Source organism: Ochotona princeps, chromosome 5 (genome assembly GCF_030435755.1).
Source record: "Ochotona princeps isolate mOchPri1 chromosome 5, mOchPri1.hap1, whole genome shotgun sequence".
Lineage (NCBI taxonomy): Eukaryota > Metazoa > Chordata > Mammalia > Lagomorpha > Ochotonidae > Ochotona > Ochotona princeps.
In genome coordinates this window covers 56747215-56770803 of record NC_080836.1, presented here as the reverse complement: position 1 = coordinate 56770803, position 23589 = coordinate 56747215, and the positions used below count along the sequence as shown (strand labels likewise).

The following is a 23589-nucleotide window of genomic DNA, read 5'->3' as shown; positions in this document are numbered from 1 at the left end:
TCTGACTTCCTAGATGACATTAAATAGCTTTAGGAAAATCAGAAGAACAAACATCTTGAACAGAAAAACAGATCGTTCTTGACTTACAGTGGGGTTATGTTCCAATCAATTCACACAATACACCTAACCTACTTGAACATCATTGCTTAGCCTAGACTACCTTAAGCTAGCTTAAAGCTGGACAAAATAATTTATCATAAACCCTTTTTTCATAATAAAGTATCAAATGTTTTAATTTATTGAATACTATAATACTATATAAGAGAAAAATAGAATGCTGGTGAGATATCATAAACTCAAAAAAGTCTAGGTCAAACCAACGTAAGCTAGCAAGTATTTCAAACATAAAAAATGCTGTTGTGCTTAATTATAAAGTATTTTAGAAATTCAATTTTACGTGCACTTAACTGAGTTATCACATTGTTTCTAAAAATACTTTCACTTACTTTAATATTAAGTTGTTTGTTTCCCTAATACATCCTGGAGATGTGTTCTTGAAAACCACATATGAGCACAGAAACTAGTGAGGCAGTAATAATAAATACAGAATGCTAGATAACTACTGCATTATTTATTTTGAGGTCCCTCTTTCATTATTTGTTGATTTCCATTCTCCACTGAAATTAACTCTGTAACTTTTTAAGATATCAAATGTTCAACTCATTCTTGATGCATTCGATTCCCTGGCATTTTCACATAAAATTAATATCAAAAGCCTGAATACAAAGTGCCTCTTCTCCAGAAAATTTTTTTGGGTTCCATGCATTATCAATACAAAAGATATTAGCCATGCCTGACATCTCAAATTTAAATTATTTAAAAATTTAATAAAACGTAAAAACCTACATTTTAATCACTCAAATGTGATATGTGGCTTGTGACTACAGTCAGTATTCAACAGTGTAGATATGGAATAATCCCAGTTATTAAAGAAAGCTATTACTGGAATACATCAAGTTAATTGACAATATTTTACTCTTATCCTTCATTCTACTTTCATTCAATAACAAATGGCTAAAATAAAGTATTTATACAACTTATGGTTTCTATGAAGTAGCCCTTTTTATCCAGGAGCCTAGACAGGGTAGAAGACTGACTCAAGTAAGGAAGATCCTGGTGTACTCCACACGGCTGTGAAACCCTAGTGATACCATCCTCACAGTGCTAAGTGAAGTCAGGAAAGCTTGCCAAAAGGAATAGCCTGAAGCTTTTCTCCAGCTGGCAACTCATATTTTTCCCTATTGAATAAGAAAAAAAGTTAATCAGAATAAGTAAAAGAAAAATAAAAAAAATACTCACCTGCATGTGGAAAGAGGAGCAAACTGAACACCCCTCTCTTTGCATTCCCTTCTTATTCTTTCTTTTACGTTTCTGCAAAGATCTATAACCCTAGAAGAGATATAATAATACTAAGGAAACTACACAAATTCTAGTAAATTGCTGGTGTCCTTCAATTCAGAAGTTATCTCAATTAAAGCTTTTAGTCATCATTTCAAGAACAACCAATAACCTTGTCAGGTAAAACTAGCCCTCCATTCATAACTTTAAGGACCAAAATTCTTCCTTTTTTTTAAGCCCTAGGAAAAATGGAAGTCAGAAAAAGTGTAGAGTTTCCTACATTTAAGCAGGCCCAAAATCCAAAGTAAATATAATTACTAGATCTTAACTTAAAAAAAAAAAAGCTATAAAGCTATAAGACTAACAATGTATTTATTTATTTAAAAATAACTAAACTAATTATCACCATGGTAGAGTAAATGTTCCACAGCCTATTCTCAAGCCAAAATTCAATCAGACTAAAATGCTTGCATAAAATGCTGGGAATACTGTGCTATACTGATATTAACTCAAAGAGGCAGGGGAGAGACAGTAATAATCCTACAGGGACAGAAGGTCTGAAAATATTTAATGACATTAATATGTTTTAAAATCTATTATTTAAAAAAATTGATTATAACTACCAATTTTGTTTCACCTGGAAAAAAAAACCACTTAAGGTATGGATAAACTATTTTATTCCCTAGTGATAAGCTACTAGGTTCTATGTTTTAAACCATGGTCCATTCAGCAAGCCAAGAACTGAAAAGACAGGAGCCGATCTGATGGCTCAATTCGATAATCCTCTACCTTCAAACGCCAGTATCCCATATGGATGCTGGTTCATGTCCTGGGCTGCTGTGCTTCTCAACCAGCTCCCTGCTTATGGACTGGGAAACTAGGGAGGATCGTCCAAAATCCTGGGACCCTGCACTCGTGTGGGAGACCCAGAAGAAGCTCCTGGCTTCAGATTGGCACAGCTCTGGCCATTGTGGCCATTTGCAGACTAAACCAGTGGATGGAAATCTTTCTCTGTCTTTCCTCTCCATAAATCTGATCTGCCTCTCCGATAAAAATAAATCTTGAAAAAGAACTGAAGAGATCACCAAAGAAAATTAAAAGACAGGTGTGTTTCTAGTCACAAATCGAGTATGAGAATCTATTTAATAAAAAAACAGTAAGATTACATAGACTAAGTCATGTAAAGTGGTTTACAGCCATGCATATATCCAGTAATAAAGCTGTTCACAGCAAGAGTTTGCTGCAATAGTGAAAATACTGTTAGGGACATTAGGACACAGACCGTTCCAGACTCTTGAGTTTGGTCTGGTCCAATCCTGGCTATGGTGGGAATTTGGAGAGTGATCTAGTGAACAGAAAAAAATCTCTCTAATCTCAACTTAATCCATGTCTCCCATGTGGGTGGGTGCAATTGGAAGAGGAACCAGAACTCAAATGTGGGCAACTTTGATACTGGATGTGGGGTCCCCAAGCATGTCTGTCTCTTCTTAAGAATTTTTCAAATTACTGAATGAGTTAACAACTCACAAGTCCATTTAAAATAGAACCACTCACATTTCCTCATCAGCTTTTATTAATATGCTAACCAGTATTTGCATATTTCCATTAAAGAAAATCCTCTAAAACATATTTCCATTTATCTTGAGATATTTTCTATATATGTTCCAGTATTAGAATTTTGCTTAGAGGTAAAAATACACATTGTGTATTTCTTAAATTAAATTTCTTTCAGCAATTACTTCAGTTACAAAAGATCAACAAGTTTTATAATTTTGGAGAACTCTTTCAAGAATAAGCATATTAGTCACTTAAAAATTTTAATTAAAGCTAAGTAAAATCACACAGCAGCATTTAGTAGCCAAGAGATTCATCAAGATGTAAACTTCCAACAATACCTTTGTTCTGAGTCGAAAATTGACCCCAGACACCATTCCTTTCATCCCTGCCCCCACCACCTGCCACACACACTATATGTGGCTTGTGTATCCAATATGGTGGCTTGAAAGCACAGCAGTCTGATGATGAAGATACTAGGTTAAACAACAGTAGCTACCTTGATTCAGCATTCCTTCCTAAAAATTTTAATGTTCACACATTCACACAGAGACATATGACTTCAGCAGCTCTAAGATACCACATGTGACTATCGCGCGTTTTATACTATTTTACCTGTCCCAAGGAGCAGAAGTTTCAAAAGATTCTCCTAATACATAGTATTCCAAACCCAAGTCCTGTTAAGACATACATATAAAAGTCAAGAAGCTACAAGGATAGAAAAAGATCAGTAATATCATTAGTTTTCAATATACACTGTTATGACTTCATATAATTATGAGCATTAAGTGCTTGTAGTTTATCCTCAGTGGCTTTTTCAGTCGTTTCCTAAGAGCATCAGGAAGGCACCCTGAGAGTGACATACAATCCCCACATCCACTTTACTCTCCCTGTGTCCTCAGCATTAGGCGCAGTGCCTGGCACATGGTAAGAACTCAAATGTGTTTCCAGTGAATAGACCCTCTATCGAGAAACAATCTATGTACTTCTAAAAAGTACTAGCAGAACCACCTAATGACCTAAATAGCAAATAAGCAAATACCAAAAATTGGTAGAGCACTGTGGTAGAGTGGATAAAGCTTCACCTGCAGTGCTGGCATCCCATATGGGCACTGAGTTGGATCCCGCCTCCTCTACTTCCCATTCAGCTCCCTCCTAATGTGTATGGGAAAGCAGCAGAGGATGGCCCAAGTGCTTAACTCAGTGAACCCACTATGGAAGACCTGGAAAAACCTCCCAGTTCCTGGCTTTGGCCTGGGCCCAGCCCTGGCTGTTGCAGCTATTTTGGGAGAGAACCAGTGGATAGGAAACCCTCTCCCCTTCTCTTTCTCTCCCTATTAGTCTATAATAATGCCTTTTAAATAAATTCAATAAACTAATAAAAGAAGAAAAAGAAAGACAAGTGGAGGATAAAAGCAGAGTTTAAAAAAATAAGATATTGGGGGTGGCACAGTGGCCTAACAGACTAATCCTTTGCCTGTGGCACCAGTATCTCAATTGCACACTGGTTTGTGTCCTGGTTGGTCCATTTCCAATCCAGTTCCTCCTTTTGACCTGAGAAAGCAAGGGAGGATGGCTCAAGTGCTTGGCCCCTGAACCTACATCAGACATCAGCAGGAAGCTCCAGGCTCCTGGCTTCAGACTGGCTCAGCTCTGGCCTTTGTAGCCATTTGGGGAATAAACCTAGAGATGGAATTTCTCTTTGTCACTCTCTCTCTCTCCCTCTCTTTCTAAATCTGTCTTTAAATAAAAATAAATCTTTTTGAAAAAAAAAAAGACATTTTTTGCTTTTTAAAATTACCTTTTCTTTAAGAACAAATTTAGAGAATACAGTGTTTATCTTTTTTTTAAATGGATTTTTATTGGAAAGGCAGATCAGATTTATAGAGAGAAGGAGAGACAGAGAAAAAGATCTTTCATCTGCTGGTTTACTCCCCAAATGGCCGCAATGGCCAGAGCTGAGCCAATCCACAGCCAGGAGCCAGGAGCTTCATCTGGGTCTCCCACATGCGTGCAGGTTCCCAAGGCTTTGGGCCATCCTCCACAGCCTTCCCAGGCCACATGCATGGAGTTGGATGGGAAGTGGAGGAACTGGGACATTAACTGGCACCCATTATCCTGGCACTTGGTGAGGATTTAGCCATTTAGCCATGGCACTAGGCCCTAGTGCTTATCCTTGAGGTGACAGAATAGGTAGAACATCTTAAACTAAGTTTGCTACAAAAACATTCTACATCATAAAATACTTCTCCCAATGAAACTGTTGGAAATGCGTAGACAATGGGATGCTGTACTGTCTGACACTATACCAGCAATGTCAGGACACACTTAAACAACAGAATGATGGAATCATGACTCCTTATGAAGGACTATACTATTGTAGCAATGTGGGGAAAATCTGTTGGGGGGGTTGGTTTGGGGGGAATCCCAGTCTGTACGAAACTGTACCATAAAATTTAAAAATTCAAAATAAAAAACAAATAACATAATTATTTATCAATAGCATGCTTGTTTTACTAACAAAATAGGAAGAATCAGAGAAGCACAAAGATTTCAAAGAAACTCCTATAAGACACAGAGCTGATGTGGCAACTCTGGCATCCCCACAATTTCCAATGCCTTCAGCATCCCATATCAAAGCACCAAATCGAGTCCTAGCTGCTATTCCATCCTGCTCCCACCTAACGCACCTGGGAGGGCACTGGAAGACGGCCCAAGGACTTGGCCCCTGCCACCCATGTGGGAAACCCAGATGAAGTTCCTTGCGCCTGGCTTCCGCCTGGCCGAGCTGAGACAACTGCAACCATTTAGGGAGTATATCAGCAGAGAAAGATCTTTCTGACTCTGTAATTCTGCCTTTCTTTCTTTTTTTTTTTTTAAGATTTTATTCATTTTTATTGGATAGCCGGATATACACAGAGGAGGAGACACAGAGAGGAAGATCTTCCATCCGATGATTCACTCCCCAAGTGAGCCGCAACGGCAGGTGCTGTGCCAGTCCGAAGCTGGGAACCTGGAACCTCTTCCGGGTCTCCCACGTGGGTGCAGTGTCCCAAAGCTTTGGGCCGTCCTTGACTGCTTTTCGAGGCCACAAGCAGAGAGCTGGATGGGAAGTGGAGCTGCTGGAATTAGAACCGGCGCCCATATGGGATTCCGGTGCGTTCAAGGTCACGCCGCCGGGCCCTCATTCTGCCTTTCTAATAAATAAATCAGTCTTAAGGAAGACAGGAATGAGGGAAGGAGGGGAGAAAGGACGGTGTGGGGGGAAAAGCAGGGAGGGAAGGAATGAAAAAGGAAAGAAAGGGAGGTAGGAAGGAAGAAAGAAAAGAAAGAAGGGAGGAAGAGAAGCACAAAGGGAGCTAGGGATGGGCCAGGTTGAAGCTGAGAGCTGGAAATTTCATCTCAGCAGAAAGCCAGCTATATGGAGCATCACATGACGCCTCACCAGGTGCATGTTAGCAGGAAGCTATAAGCAGGAGTGGAGCTACCACTAGTCCCTGCAATTTGATATGGGGTGCAGGCATCCCAAGTTGCTTCTTAACTTTCAGGCACTGCAATTTTTTTAAAAAAATAAAATAACCCAGGTCCGAGAAAATCCCCAAGTTACTTTTGAGTCAGCTTTAATATTAAATGGAACTCTAAAAATTAATAAATTTTCCTAAAATTGTGTCTATGCTGTATCTGTCATAATTGTATTTAATTTTTCTGGAATTGTGCAAATGGGCAAATGGTCAATCTCAGAGAAAATGTCTAAACTCAAATTTTGTATATGCTCAAAATGATTATTACTGAGCAAGTTGGAACACTAAGTTCACTAGCAGACATTATTTATAAGCTCTAAAATCACCAATTACCTTCATGAGCTATAGATCTCTTGATCAGAATTTCTAATGCAGCAAGCTGGCAATAAATATATTTTTCACTATCATCATTGTTAAAGACAGGAAGGAGGGAAAAGGACTAGATACTTCAAATTCACTGCAACTTAAAATTTAAGTCTTAGCTAAGACTAAATTACTTATAAACTTGAACTTTGATTTTGAACTTTCTTAGAAGTAAAAACAAATTATACATACAAGGGTTATAAGATTAAACAAGTGCAAAGTGAAAAATTAGAGTTCAGTATTTGAGAAAGGCAAATTCTCAGTAGGATATCTGAGTTTGAGAATATCATTCAAATTACATAAAAGGCTAATTTTTAAAAATTTTCCAAAAGTAGCACCACACTCAGCATAAGACAATTGAGAAACCCGAGTTTGTTATAGCCAAAGAACTAAAACAAAACTAAAGAAAACAAAATTTCAAAAGAACAATTTTCTACTACTAAGTGTGAAAGATGGTAAAAGACTTGAGATTAATGACTCAAAGTTTCACTTAAGTAGAAAAGCTACAATTATGAAAATTTTAGCACAAGTGCACGTGAATTATTTTTTAGATTCTATATAGTAATCATTACTTGTAATGATCAGCTACTTGTAATCAAGTTAAATCGCATATTTTATAGACCCAGTTAAAGAGTTATAAATCTTGAAAATGATTTTAAATCAAATAAGAAATGGTGCTTTAAACATAGGTTGATTCTGACCAAATAATGTTGGGAATAGAATTTTTCCCAACTTTCAGGCTTCATTTTTTTTAATACTAGAAAGACATATTAAATCATCTTAAGTTCCTCAAAAGCATATACTGAATGTTGAAATGTGCCTTTGAAGATTCCAGAGAATCTGGATTGCATGTGAAGATGATGTGCTACAGTAGAATAGCTCAGAGCTTAAGGAAATAAAGACAACTTCATTCATACAAAGTAAAGGTATTGAGTCACAAAAGTAAATGGCAAGGCAAATAAGATATAACTTACTCGAATGTATGCAATGACATATGTAAGTAAATAACCTCTCTGACCATTATCTTCTCCAGCAGCCAACCCACTGTAATTAAAGAACAAACTATCAATACATGCCAAAGGAACCAATAAAACATATAAACTATGCAAACTGATAAAATACCTCACCATAACTGTTTAGCAGTTTAATATATATCACAAAGCAACCCATTTTTATCTTAATCTCATTTATTTATCCACATCAAAAAACTGTCAAGAGATTGAGTTTGCAGAAGAAAAATCTGAAAATACTTCTAGTACTTCAGTTTAGTCATTAATCTCAAACTTCAATCCACCAAACAAAACTGACTCATTTGAACTCAGCTACTTCTCCCCGTATGTTCAAAAGGGCAATGAATGGGCTACTTCTAAGAAAGTTACAATGCTGTGCAAAGCAGAAAGCCCACACGGGTGAAGGGTGGAGTCCTGGTTACTCCAGCTCCTTGCTAATCCTCCTGGGAAAGCAAGGAAAGATGGCCAAATGCTTTGGACCTTACACCTACAAGGAGCTCCTGTCTTCAGACTAGCCCAGCTTTGGCTGCCGTGGTCTTCTGGGGAGCGAAACAGAGGTTGGAAGACCTCTGTCTGGCTTTCTCTCTAACTCTTCCTTTCAAATAAACAGGTAAAAATCTTCACATAAAAATGAAACAGTGAAAGAACTGGCCATGAAAAACAAGTTTAAATAACATGAAATAATCCATACAAGTGTAACAATATACTTAAAATACCCATATCCTACTCATACAGGTTGAATTTCCTGACTCTGAAAATCCAAATCTGAAATACTCCAAAATGTGAAACATTTTAAGAACCAACAGAACATCACAAGTGGAAAATTCTATGGACCTCACATGATGAGTTGCAATCAAAATGCATGTGCACTAAAATACTGTATAAAATTACCTTCAGGCTATGTTTACAATGTGTACATGAAACCAATGTAGTTCATATTTGGACTCAGATCCTGTTCCCAAGACAGCCTATTATGTGCATGCAAATATGCCAAAACAAACAAAAATATACAAAATCCACTGAGTCTTAAGCACTTTGCATAAAGGATGTTCAGTTTTTATTGAATTGTTATTATATTCCGCTGTTCAAATACAAAGAACTGTGATAACTGACTAGGAATTCCCAATTCCAAAAAGTCTGTGAAGCACTTGAGTAGACAGTTTTTGGGGTTTTATATATCATGCTTATTGTAAGGAGTTTATTATTTAAAGGAGACAAAATAAGTCTTCAAAGAAATAGTTTACAAAGCAGTGCACAGATAATTGCAAGAAAATAAGTAACGTCTTATTGCTAGGACATATACACTACCTCTTTCAATTTGAAAGCAATTTTTATCCAAGAAATTACTGTATTTGATATTCCAGTTAGAATTAATCTCATATATCATATAATTCAGTTCAAGTACTCCAGCTGGTGAACATTACTCTTATTTGAAAAGGAAATAAACAAGTACAGCTTTAGTAAGTATTTAGTTACATTTTTTTACATTATCAGACAGAAATGAAATTTTAACTCATTTAAGTCAACTAAAGAATCAAAATTTTTTATGGTCTCAACTAACAGCTTTCAATTAAATCCTTTGTTTCCTGAGGTTTTACTGGATTCCATGGTAACTAAATATAGTCTAGAAGTATTCTCCATTCTATACAAATAGCATAAGGCAATTTCAGGCTAGAAAACACAGGCTACATGAGAATTTTCTGACACTATGATAGTTAGCTATTTGCAAATTATTGTCATCTAGAAGGTGTAGCGTGCTCACTTCGGCAGCACATATACTAGAAGGTGTGGCAATGACTTGAAAGAAGCAGTTGTGGTGTACTTGAAGAGAACTGTATAGATGGAACATTCATGAACAAAGACAAAACTTAGTCAAGCAGATGAAAGTGAAAAATAAGATCAGACAGAAGGCAATTCTGGATTTAGTGTAAGACTGGAGATAGATCTACAAAAACAAATAAAACTCCAAAACAAAAAGGAAAACAAGCCAGAAAATGATCACGGCAAGAACCTGGAGGAAAATAGCCAAGTCCGTAACTCGGGTAGATAAGAAATCGAGTCAGATTCTGAGCTGAAGAGAAAGAAAACAAAGCCCTAGGAAACAGTCTGCCCTGGACCTGATGGTGAAAGGAAAGGAAAGCGAAGCTCAGCAAGATTTAAGAGACCAGCATTCAGATTTCACGGGCAGGGACGAGCATTTAGTAGGCTGGTTGGTCCCCGTCATGTTGAAGAAAGTCCTAACATAGGACTAGCCAGAATTAACATCTTACATACAACATCCAGACAAAACTGTGTTTGCTAAAACTTAAATGCCTCTAAACTGCTATTCTAGTAACCACTATTAAAAAAAAAAACTACAACTACAACAAACTTCAATATCAATTTGTAAAGCTTCTGAGCAGTGAGAGAGCTGCTTCATGAGGAAGGGTGGGGAAGATTAAGGAAAGAGAAATGAGAGACAATCCTTTTACAAAAGGACCATCTGTGAACTGAATTACTCTCAGGCTGAGTTACATTAAACAACTTAAGCACATTTAAAAAATAACTGTAACTTATTACCTTCAGTTCTATGGTATCTGTCAAAATATTGGTCAGGAGTGCTGACAGGGAATGTTTATTCTGCTCAGCTATTAAGAGAAGTTACAGTGCATCACTAGCCAACATGGATAAACAACCCAGGATGACTGTTCATTGTGTGGCTATTATATTTTGTTGGATTACATGTGTTCAATGGCATCTAAGAAGGTTGTAGTGGGAATAGAAGGCAAGGAAAAAATGGCTAGCACATTAAAATGCATTTTAGGTGCTTCTTCATTAAAAATAATCTAAAGCTAATGAAGTGATCAGAATTGAAGATAAAAAGAGGAAATAAATGATGAATTAATAATCCCCTCACTCAAAATAAAATAATGATCTATACCAACATATGAAAGGTTTAACATGAGATAAATCAGTTGTGCTTTCCTCTGGCTTGTTATGTAAAAGGGGAAAAAACTGAGGTTTGAGGATAGAGTGACATTTTAAATAAGAAAACTATGCCCAAATCCCCAGTAATGAGAACAAAAAATAGTACATACAGACAACTAGCAGGACACCTACTAGAAAACCAAAAGAAGGTAATTGTGAGTATTAAAAAAAATCAAAATATTCCTAATTCATCTGCCTAAAGATAATCTGTGTTGCTTTCTCTATTTAAATGGAGGGAGCCAAAATGAAAGCACATTAAAAAGTTAAGTTTAACTATGACAGAGCAATAATAAGCAACAGTGAGGCCTCAATCATTTCCAAGGTTTGATATTTCATTTACTATAATCTATTTTTAATGGATGGATTTGATAAAAGTTTTGTTGAGAGTAAACATTGCTAGAGTTAAACCAACAGCTATGGAGCTCCAGTATCAGAATGTGAAGACCACTGGATCTTGTGTTTTAAAAACAACTCTTACTGAGCCTCATGATAGGGGATAGCTTAAGCAAAACTGACAAATAGCTCTGAAAACTCCTAAAAATGGAATAACAATGCTTGACTGTTAGCATAATAATTTGGCATAAATTAAGGAGAATAAACTATATCAGGTACAAAGTAGTCTTCACTTTAGTTAATTCACTCCAAAAATACTTAACCAAGCATCTAACATACAACAGACACCAACGCTGATGCCCAAGAAGACAGGTCACGAACTATAAAACTTATGGGGGAGGTAAGAAAAACAATCTACCACAGTCCAACAGGAAACGTGGTCCAGAACTAACTCCTAAATATTTGCTAGCCACTCTGGATTGCAATTATGATCACAGATTCTACAAAATAAAATTTGTATGTATGTGTGGTTGCATTTAAGCAAATTTAACCCTAGTCCCCAAATTTAACACTATATACAGCAATTCTACTTGGCACATAATGTTCACTTCTTCCATTACATGAAATACTTTGCAATCCCAATTAAAAATTTAAGAAACAATTTTAAAGTCTCTGATATTTAAGGTTAGAACAGATACAAAAGATTTCATATTAAACCTCTTGAGTTTTAAGGGAAAAAAACCACTCTAAATTATATACCACATAGAAACCCAATAGCAGGTTAACACATAGATTTAAATTCCTTCTGGGAAGAGAAGCATATATGTTCCAGAAATTCAGACCAAAATGAGAAGATCTGAAATCGAACCCATTTGGACATTAATACTTTAAACTAACTTATTTAAAATATCAGTAATTCTGCCAAAAGTATTATCAGAGGAGAAAAAGTATATCTTTTTAAAAGAATTTCCAATAGCCAACTTTAGAAAATGATAAAAATAAAAGGAATTAAATTTTAATACTTAAAAACAGTTATAAGAGTAAACTAAGATTAAGCTTATGATCAAAACATTTCCTCCACAAATTATATTGCATTTTAATACTAAGTTCAGACAATCCTAAGGATAAAGGGCTGACATATGTGGAAAAATTACATAAAAGTGGGATGTTTAACAACATGGCTCTACATTAAGTGTTCATTAGCTTTCTTTAAAAATAGCAAAATGATAAAAGAAAATATTTGTCAAAAATTCAAGCTGAGTATAATGTATATGTTATAATATCTAAGAAAAAAAAAAAAAACAAAGAGTTCCAGAAAGCTCTTAGTTTATGCACTTAAAAATGAAAGAAAAAAAAATGAGACCTGATAAATGGCATTTTCACTGTGGTTCCCATAGATCAGTCTTATAATCCATCAAGCTGACAGACAGAAACCACCCCATCATTATTCAGTTGGTTTTAGATGTGAAATGTTCTCTGTTTCTTTATACTAGCACAAAACACTAAGTGACAGGGGTGGAGTATAAATAATTTATCAAATACCTTTGATTAAACAAAATTTCCTTTTAAAAACATAAGTATCACATGGTCTATACATACATTATTGTAACAAAAGAGTAACATGACAATGAATTTTTCTCTATTTTACTCTAGCACAAGAAATAAAACCCACAAAATTGCCATTAATATAAAAATCTAAAAGAAATACAATATACATATGATTAGACAAATATGAGTAGTATATAAATCTAACTTACACATTTTAGAAATAAAGGAAAACAATTTTGAATCTACTATCATAATGTATTAATGTATTTATAATATATTAAACTTAGATTAATAACTTCTTGAGACACATCTACTCACGGAAGTTAATGCCTACCATATTAATAACTGTTTGGAAACACTAGAATTTTCACTAAATTTTCTCTTGGCAATTACGAACTTAAAGTCATACCCAAATTTTGCAGCAATGTCATAAACTTGTTTTTCATGTTGAAGAACTTTCTCACGGTCCCCCTCAAACAGCAATGTAGCTATACTTAGTTGATTCGGATCGAATCCTTTAAACTGCAAAAGATAACATAAAATGTTAAGATCATAAATAAGTTTTAAGTCTACAAAATAGTAAACTGAAATACATTTTGTTTTCTTGTTGCTAACCTAGGCTCAAATGCATCAACTTCCTAAAAACTGAACTTTGGAACTTAGTGTATCATACAAGAAGAATGCTTATTGTACCTACTCAGGTCATTATAACATAATAAAACTACATTCCAAATTATGCTATAGTATTAATCAGAATGACATATACTGGTAGGTAAATATCATATGCAATTTATCAAATTGTAACAGTAGTAAAGAATAAAAAAGAATTAAAAACTATAAAATGATAAAGTAGCTAGATTTAAAGATGAAGAGTAAAACCTAACAACATCCTTATTTGCTAAAAACAACTTCTCATTATATATTTTCTTTTTTAAATTAATTAATTAATTATTTTTTTACAATCTTGACATAATTAGAGTAAAAAAGTTCAAGCACTACCGGAAGATGGGCAAAACAATTAGTTCCGTATTGTTTCCTTAATCTATCTGATGTAAAAGGGGATTTTAAGGGAGAAGCCCCACCCAGTCTCCCACCCACCCCAGGTCCCAGATGTGGGGCATGCTCCGAGGGTCTTGCTCAAGTGGTTTTGATAGTTCAACAGTTCTGAATTGCTACCACTCTCTCCACTCCAAGCACGATGTCGTTGGAGAATCCACTGATTGACACAGACCATCATAGAATCTCCGTTTGCCCAGTATTTTCATTGCCAACATATAGCTGAGGTGGTTGATTGACTTGTTCTGTCCTCTGTCTTTTGATGGTTAGGGTTCTGAGTCTGGAATCTCGATTGGGGGGAATCTCCAAAGAAACTTTGTCTGAGGTGTTCCCAGACCAGATTCTTGTATGTACTAGCAAGCACAGGGCCGGGCACAGTCCATCGCTCCAATCAGCTGGTGGTTGCAATTGCTGGGTTGGTTCTGTTTCCATCCCTGTCTTCCACTGGAACCAATGGGTGTTTGCAGTCCAGCCTGGTTCTGCCCAGCACATACTTGGCCCTCACATAAACCAGTGAGAGCTGCAGCCTAGTTGGAGCGACCCACAATAACCCCTACCAGGCCCACCCCTACCCTGGTTTGCCAGTATGTGTAGCAGACTAGTCCAGTCTGTCCCACATCCCTTTCTGCTCTCATACATGTCAGTGGGTATTAAAACCTTGTTCCGGGCCTGGCGGCGTGGCCTAGCGGCTAAAGTCCTCACTTGAACGCCCCGAGATCCCATATGGGCGCCGGTTCTAATCCCGGCAGCTCCACTTCCCATCCAGCTCCCTGCTTGTGGCCTGGGAAAGCAGTCGAGGACGGCCCAAAGCTTTGGGACCCTGCACCCGCGTGGGAGACCCGGAGGAGGATCCTGGTTCCCGGCTTCGGAGCGGAGCGGAGCGCACCGGCCCATTGCTGCTCACTTGGGGAGTGAATCATCGGATGGAAGATCTTCCTCTCTGTCTCTCCTCCTCTCTGTATATCCAGCTTTCCAATAATAATAAATCTTTAAAAAAAAAAAAATCTTGTTCCATCTAACCAACTCAACTATCCAGCCTTCACGGATGTTGTTGGGTGTCTGTCTAGCCACCCCAGCCCCTGTCCTAGTTTTCGTGCCCTCCCGTCATTATATATTTTCAAGAGAGATCTTAGGGGCCCAGCGGTGTGGCCTAGCAGCTAAAGTCCTCGCCTTGAACGCACCGGGATCCCATATGGGCGCCGGTTCTGATCCCGGCAGCTCCACTTCCCATCCAGCTCCCTGCTTGTGGCCTGGGAAAGCAACCGAGGACGGCCCGATGCAATGGGACCCTACACCCGCATGGGAGACCCAGAAGAGGTTCCAGGTTCCCGGCTTCGGATTGGAGCAGCACCGGCCCATTGCGGCTCACTTAGGGAGTGAATCATTGGATGGAAGATCTTCCTCTCTGTCTCTCCTCCTCTCTCTGTCTCTCTGCCTTTACAATAAAAATAAATAAATCTTAAAAAAGAGATCTTAGGCATAAAATTAAATGGGTATCTACTAAAATCTTAAAAATAATATAAATAACTGCATTAGGAAAACATGTCTTAAAAAGATGAGAAAGATCTATATTCTTGAATGCATAAATGAAACAATATAAACCTGTCAATGTGCACCCAAATCAAAATATTAGCTTACTCCAATTCCAACAAAACCCCAATGAACTTCTTAAAAGTAAGACTTTTCAACAATTTTCTAGAATAATAAGCAGTAGCAAGTGGTACTAAGGAAAAAAAAAATTTAAGGAAAATAAGAGGGAAAACTGGAAATTCTCAGATAAGTGCTATGTAAGAAGATGTGAGAAAAGCAGGGATAGCTAATGGTGTTGACACTAGTTAGTAATGGGGAAGTGGGAGGTGAAGATCAATGTTGATTTTATCTCACACAGAAAACTGAAATAACAACAGGTTTTTTTTTTTTTTTTAAAGACTTCCCTGTTAGAGAAAGAGAGAGTGTGAGAGAGAGGTAGAGAATAAAATGGCCCTGACCATATTTCTGGGAAAAGATAGGCTTTTCTAAGCTAAGCAGTAATTAAATAATCACAAACAAAGAAAAAAAATGAAATTTTAGCAAAATCTCCACTAAAAGAGACTGACTAGAAAAATTATATACAAAATTTGTGACAAGTGACATTTAATGCTTTCATTACTCAGAGGACAACCATCAAAGCACACACACACACACACACAGAAACGAAGCTGTCACTCCTGGCGTAATAGTCATTCCCAGTTACTTATAATTCACAAAAATTACATGTAGAAAATACAGGGAACTGTTGGTGTCTCTGGAGTACCAAGAAACACCAAGCTTTCTTTCTGGTAAACATAAAATATAAACGAAATTCTACGTGCAATAACAAGAATACAACAGGAAATTACAGACATATCATTGTTGAGAGTGTAAGCTGGCATAACCCTTTAGAAAAGAAATTCAGCAATCTGAAGCTAAAACACACACATTCATGCTTATTTTACTCATGGATATCTACTATAAAGAGAAAAACTTCAAGTTAAAAAAATGTTGGATGCATTAAATAGATACAGCCTTCTTATAAATTGGAAGAGAATTTTAAAATGTCCAGAATTATATGAGTAATTTTTTGGTGAAATACTTTTTCCAAAATGAAAAATAATTATGAAATATACATGCAATATAGCAAAGCATCCCACAGTTGTTGTCAGTGAAGGGAAGAAGACAGGAAACTAACAACCTAGTAAGCATTGTAAAATTTCAGAATTCTATACAAATTCTTACCTTTGTGATATAAAACTTTTTTAATCCATCCAAAAATGATGTAAAGATAGAGGAAACCTGAGGTTTAAGAGCATGACCTAAGAAGAGAAAAAGTTTATATTTAATGACAAGTTCTGTGGCTTTTGAGAAACAGCCTACTTCATTTAAATATCCTAGACAAATCTCTCATAGTTTTTATCACTTTAAACCTAAATTTCTCTGTGTGAGTATCTTCAGCTTTTATCTTAATCTCCTTTTAAAAGTTACAAACATTTTATTAACAAAACTGATTCTTGGTTTGTTTTTAAGTCAAATTACTATATGTAATTAATACTACACATAGTTTAGGCTACCCTTTAATGGTACACTTTATACACACTAAAACTACTTCATTACTTTTTATTTCATTAAAAAATACCCAATGGAGGTTGGTTTTATTTTTATTTTTTTAATTATACAAAAACCATTCAGAACCATAACCAAACCAAAGCCAAGTTTCAAGTTGTTTCTTAATTAATTCTTAATTCACCCAGAATCCTTGGCATAAAACTAGCAACTGCTCCCTTAATTACACCCATAGAATTGAAATTGCCAAAATAAAATAAATGGTGTCTCAGAGTCTGTTAAATTAACACCTTCGTCTGAGAATTAAATTTAATTGAGTGAAAACCCTTTACTGTTTTCTCATTGTTTTCAGAGCAGCAACTTCCCAACTCTCATTACTGTTAACATTTGAGGGTCATACATCCGGGGTTAATGTCATGAGCCCAATTCAGAAAACTGTGGCATATCATTTAGACAGAATTTTATAAAAAAAATTAGTACTTTTCTAGCACTAAAATTATCTATAGATAAAAACTTATTTTTTTTTAAAAAAGGAGTTAAGGTTTTAGAGTTTTTGTTAAAAGCCTTCCTTTAAAACAATTATAAACAAGACTAATAGTCTTTTACATTAATCTTCTAACTTTTGAAGCAGGAATCTGAATCTCTAACATGCATTAATTACATTTTTGCTGATTATTAAGAGAACTGTGTCACATAAAGGATCCAGTAGTTTAAGTATTAACCAGATTTTAAAAGTTAGCTATCAAGCTGGAACTGAGTAAAACAAAATTTAAAAGAAGCAAGCAACACAAAATGTAAATTAGATATCTAGTAAAAAATGTTTGTGCACCTGAATCATTAATAAGAATTGTGGATTATTTTTTATTTTATTATAACTTATCAGATATATTTCTCTAGCAAAAATGGTATTTATTTAAAAGATACAATATTTAATATGTATAAATTCAGAAACAACATCCCAAATGAAACTCATCCTTTATTAACAATTGGAAATATATACGTAAGTGTCTGTGTTGAGTGTATGGGTATTGTTTTCTTGCAAGTAACTGGAACTGTCTACACAAAGGTTAATTCACATGGCTTTATACAATACATGAGGACTCTAAATGGTACCACAATAGAAAATAATCCTTATCACTTCTTAACATTTTGTCTAAGTTCATGTATGCAATAATCCATAAGGGTAAATATTCATTTTAACTCAGTGACATTTGCATTACAATTTTAATTAGCACTAATGACAACCAGTCATACATATTCCTAGTATTGAGCTGAGATAATAGCTTTTAAAAATAAAGTATTAAATACATTATTGACTTTTAAGTGAATCAAGTATTACTAGTATTAACTAGAGATCATTGTATCTTTTATTTTTTCTTAAATTAATGTTGCCTATCAAATTAATTGCATTCCAAATATATCTCAGATAACACATCTTATCTATTATACCAAACTCACTCTAAACTTACTACCTGGACAGTCTGACTAGTGAACTTCTGTGTTTTTACAAGGTTAATTAAGTAACTTAAGAGGATTAACTAAATATGTATGTTTCAAATAAGTGTTTTGACACAATGAAAAAAGTTTTAAGTTTTTGGGTTTAATCCAAGCTGTACTACATAAGACTTATGGATTCAGGAAAAACGTTTAGCCTCTGAGTCATTTGTAAAATGGTAATACATCACTGAAGAATAGCTTTGAGGAGAAATCTGATAAACTATGGAATTGATAATGTTCTCAGACCAATGCTTTTTAGGATCTGTTCAAAGATGAATTTAACCATCATCTAAGTGCCTATTATGTGATATTAGGAGATACAAAAAGGACTAAGAAACAGTCCTGAAAATTGAGAAACATTACCTCCAGGGGAAATCTATAGATAATTTCAATATACTGAAAATTAAATTTAATGTAATATAGTAAAAGTTTCTGTGGCAGAAGCAGAGTGATATTAAAAATACTAACAAACATAAACATGACTTGTGTTTCTTTGATAATCAAAATGACACAAATCCTGACCAGCTATATGTATAATACATATTATACTCCTTTAAGTTGCTTAATCAACACCATGCCAGTATAGACAGGTGAAAATGCTTAAATGGAACCTTCAAAAAGAGTACAGTCAGTCAAAATCAGGGTAAATCTATATTTTTCAAAAAGATTATTGTGGTGGCTGAGTAAAAGACAGAAGGACGTGAGACACAGTGGAGACTGGGGGCAGGCATTGCGACACAGTGAGTTTAGTTTTGCTTCCAGTGAGCACCACTTTAAGTCCCAGCTCTAGCACCTCTGACCCAGCTCTCTGCTAACATGCCTGAGAAAGCAGCAGAAGATGACCCAAGCACTTGAAACCCAGATGGAGTTCTAGGTTCCTGTCTTTGGCCTGGTCCAATCTGATGTTACAGTCATTCAGAGAGTGAACCAGCAGATAGAAGATTTTTCTCTCAATCTATCTCTCTCTCTGCTTCTCAAATAAAAAGATAAATTTTTAGGAAAGAAAAAAAAATCTTACAGAAAATATGCTCAATCACAAAGCTGGACATAAGTTTCTAGGTATAGCAATGAAATGGAAACAGAGATGATAGTCAGAGGATGTTTTCTTTAAAAACCAACTATGACACGTAAAAGGATAACATAGTTTTATTAGTTACATCTGTGTCTCTCATTACACCAAGATGTCTAAATGCAGACCAAAACAGAGGAAGCTTGATTTTCACTTGGTTTAACTATTAGTAATGGAACACATTTATTTTAAATTTTATCAGTAGTACAGTAATTTGAAAACAATTTGTTTAAAGAAATAAACAATTATTAGAAGAATCTAATTTAAAAAATAACCCTTCCCATGTTATAAATTTGATTTCCTTAGTTAAGTTCCTATGTAATTATCATCACTTTCCTACATATAAAAGTCTAAACTACTCCTAGATATGATAAACAAAAGTCTGCCTAACTTAGCTGTTAGTGTTTATTATTGAACAATCATTTTCTTAATTTCAGGGGCTGTTCTGAGAGTATTTAAATTCTACAACTTAAATCCCAAAGTAAATTTCAGCATATGAAAAATATGCAGAAGTAATGAAACTAGAATTAAAATTAAGCCATATGCTTAATACTTAAGACAAACTCTTAAGAAATTCAAAGGAAGAAAAAAGTTTCAGACACAACTGCCTACTGAATTGTTCACCCAAATATTCCAATGGTACAATAAATACCACTAATTATAGTATTTTTCCCTAAAATCATTCTTCCAACACTGCAATTTAATCTCTCCAATCAATCAAATCTAGAGGCTGTCCTCAACTCTTCACTTTCATTTAACCTTTTACAACCACTTGACAAACTAATTTTTTCAAAATCCATTCTCTATTTCCGTTATTGCTGCCTCAGCATGAAGTCCCCCCAAATTTGGTTTTTGAACTGTTTCAACCTCCTATTGTCCTTCCCCCACACCTGTGCCTTTCTATTCCAGCCTGCAAAATACAACCAGAATGAGCTTTCAAAGATACAAAGCTGACTGACTTTACTGCTTCTATGAAGAAATCCTACCACAGCTGACAAGAAAAACCCAAATCAATCCTGCAAAACCTAGGTCCATTGCCTATCCTCTGCTTGAGTCACACAGAACTACTTGAATTGTGCCAAGACACTGAGGATTCTTTTGCTGACATGAACAAAAGTTCAGAAGGTCTGAAGCAAAGTTCTGCTCACCTTTAAAGATTTAGCTCAATTATCAACTTCCTTTAAAATTCTTTTCTGACTCTAGACCCACATAGCAAGGAAAATCAAGCAGAATTAGTCACTCTTACGTGTGTGACCTATGGTCCCTAGAATAGCTTTCTGTTGAAGTCCCAATGCTGCTACACTCATTCATTTATGTTATAATCTACCTCCATGCTGAGAGCTTCTTGAAGGACAGGAATCATGGCATTCATTTTCCTTCCTCAGCGTACAGTACAATTCCCATTGTTTTTTGTTGGTGATGTGGTTTTTTTTTTTTTTTTTTTTTTGGTGGCATCATGAACAGACTTTAAAATTGCCACTATTTGAAGCATCCCATTTCTCACCCAATCTGTTACACAAAATAATGGTGCTTCTTCAAAGAATCTTTGTTTAATGTTAATTAACTGACATTCCTCAAAACTGTTGAAAATGAAGAGGGTATGTGGGGGTAGAGAGCTGGACCGAGGTAGGATAGAGTCCAGCATCTTATTGTCTAGATAAGTTCAATAGCTTCTTGGGCAGACCATCTCTGGTCTGAAGGTAGAGCTGGCAGAGTATCATCCCAATCAATTAAAAGCCCCGACATAACATCAGCAACAGTTTATAACGTTATGCAGTTAATTGACATAGTATTGAGTCACCAATATGTTAAAAAAAATGCAAGTTCTTAACCACATCCTGTGACTTCTTCATTGACATTTCAATTTTAGTTTATATACAACTGGGTTCTATACACCTTAAAATGGCTATAGATCACTATTCAACTGTCTCGTGTCTATTTTCATTATAGTATTTAGCATTTTATAGCATTCAAGCCTAATTTTGCTGAGCCTGGCTTTTTTTTTTTTTCTTTTTTTTGGGTAGTCTAGACTGGCTTATAACTCTAACAAGACATATGTCAGCAGTTTAGATGCAGTACAGTTTTAGGAGGGGTGTACAGAGAAATCTTTAATACCCTAGTGAGGAGTAACTAATCTTTGTGGCCCACCTAGTAAGGTATATGTGAATCCACGCTGACCGTTTCCTGTCTGATTCTAAGCTTATTTTGTTGTTCTCTGTCTGATCAGACCGATTTTTGATGTTAAAAAAGCCTCTCAATTTTCAAAAAATAAAAATAAAAAAATGAAGTTACCACTCTTCACTTACCAAACTGAAATTGCAGGTTGTCCATGAGGCGAATGGATGCAGGAGCACATCTCTGTTTAAGACAGAAGACAATGTTGCAAATTTAATACAGTAAGAAACTAGACAAGTAGAACATGAGTATTATCTTCCCATGTTTAAACAACTGGGAGTTTAGTGCCTAAAGATAAATATATATATATATATATACACACACCTAAGGATATATAAAGACTTTTCACTAACATTATGAAGACAAAATACTTGTCATTTCATAAAGTATTTAGTAAGGAGAAATCAACATGTGAAATATATAAATACAGATATACACAAGTTACCAAAGTTTTAATTTACGGAGATCAAGATTTGTTTAATACTTGCAAAGACCTGTGAGAACATCAGATTTCAGTGTAGATTATTTTAGAAGAAATAGAAATTTTTACAACTAAAATCACTGATTTGAGCATTGTGTCATTTATAACTATACTGTGACATCATGTTCCTAACATGGTTCTAAAATAAAGAAACTGGTGATGGAAATTTGCATGTGCTAGAACACTTTAAAAAATTAGCTGCAATATATTCATATATAACTGTAGAAATTATTCTTTTTATTCTTTCTCCCAATGCACGTTAATAGAAAAACCATCCATTTCCAAGATTTTTAGGACCTTGTATGAAACGCTGAAACATAAAATTATGTGTCTAAAACTGTAACAGTGTTAGTTGCAGCTATTCAAGCACACGTTATAACTTAGAAGGAAATTCAGGAAAGCAGATACAAGTTGAGTATTCTAATTTAAAAATCCAAAACCCCAAATTATCCAAAATATGAAACTTTTTTTAACACTAATATGACACTCAAAGGTTTCAGATTTTGAAGCATTATGGATTTCAGATTTCTGCAATAAGCATGTTCAATGGATAATATCCTTGAAAACATTTCAAAATCTGAAAACACCAAGATCTAAAACACCTCTAGCCCAAAGCATTTCAGATAAGAATGCTAAACTTGGGCCCAGCGGCGTAGCCTAGCAGCTAAAGTCCTCGCCTTGAACACGCACCAGGATCCCATATGGACGCCCGTTCTGATCCCCGGCAGCTCCACTTCCCATCCAGCTCCATGCTTGTGGCCTGGGAAGGCAGTTGAGGACGGCCCAAAGCTTTGGGAGACCTGGAAGAAGTTCCTGGTTCCCGGCCTCGGATTGGCGCAGCACTGGCCGATTGCAGCTCACTTGGGGAGTGAATCATCGGACGGAAGATCTTCCTCTCTGTCTCTCCTCCTCTATGTATATCTGACTTTGTAATAAAAGATAAATAAATCTTTAAAAAAAAAAGAATGCTAAACTTACGTTCACAGTAATTTTAGATGACAAAACATAACAAAGTACAAATGGGCTACAGTTTCTCCTTAAACCTAAAATGAGTTGGTCGCCAGATGAAGTGTTTTTCTATATAATTTTTAAAATATAGATAAACTTCTATCAGGAAACTGCCTTGAAACCACAACATTTTGACAAACGACATTAACTTTTTAAATACTTGATTCCCAATAGTACTTATTAATAGTTTGTATTGACAAACTATTGAGATTCACTCAAAAGAACAAAACTCAACACACGCTTTGTGCATTCTAGCATCTTTGGTAGATTTGCTTTCAGTTGAATATTTAATTTTTTATAAAAACACAAATTCAAGTCTCACTGCACCCACTGAAATGACTAGCCAGATTTTTATTCTGAGGACCACACAATTTATTCACCTTTGGTACTAAAGATGAGACCATTTAGTCTCTATTTAAAAAGCCACTTTCATGTCTAAAGAAACAGTTTTAGGTAATTTTATATCCATAACATAATAATAACCTATAACCTGACATTTTAAGGAATTGTATAGTTTCCAATGCTTTCGTATGTCTGTATTTGATACAACAAGCAACCCTGGCAGGGGAGCAGAGCTGGTATTATCACTGT

At 35.5% G+C, this 23589-nt stretch overlaps 1 protein-coding gene across 2 annotated transcripts in view; it reads right to left on the bottom strand.

The window, feature by feature from the left end:
- Nucleotides 1–23589, bottom strand: part of AGPS (alkylglycerone phosphate synthase) — a 139686-nt gene that overhangs the window by 30710 nt on the left and 85387 nt on the right. For both annotated transcript variants that reach the window (XM_004577025.3, XM_058664673.1), the window contains exons 12-17: nt 21641–21692; nt 16445–16521; nt 13044–13156; nt 7751–7820; nt 3508–3569; nt 1300–1389 (exon numbers count right to left, since the gene is read on the bottom strand). In XM_004577025.3, the coding sequence (XP_004577082.2) occupies nt 1300–1389; nt 3508–3569; nt 7751–7820; nt 13044–13156; nt 16445–16521; nt 21641–21692 (464 nt within the window). The remainder of the gene's footprint in view (nt 1–1299; nt 1390–3507; nt 3570–7750; nt 7821–13043; nt 13157–16444; nt 16522–21640; nt 21693–23589) is intronic.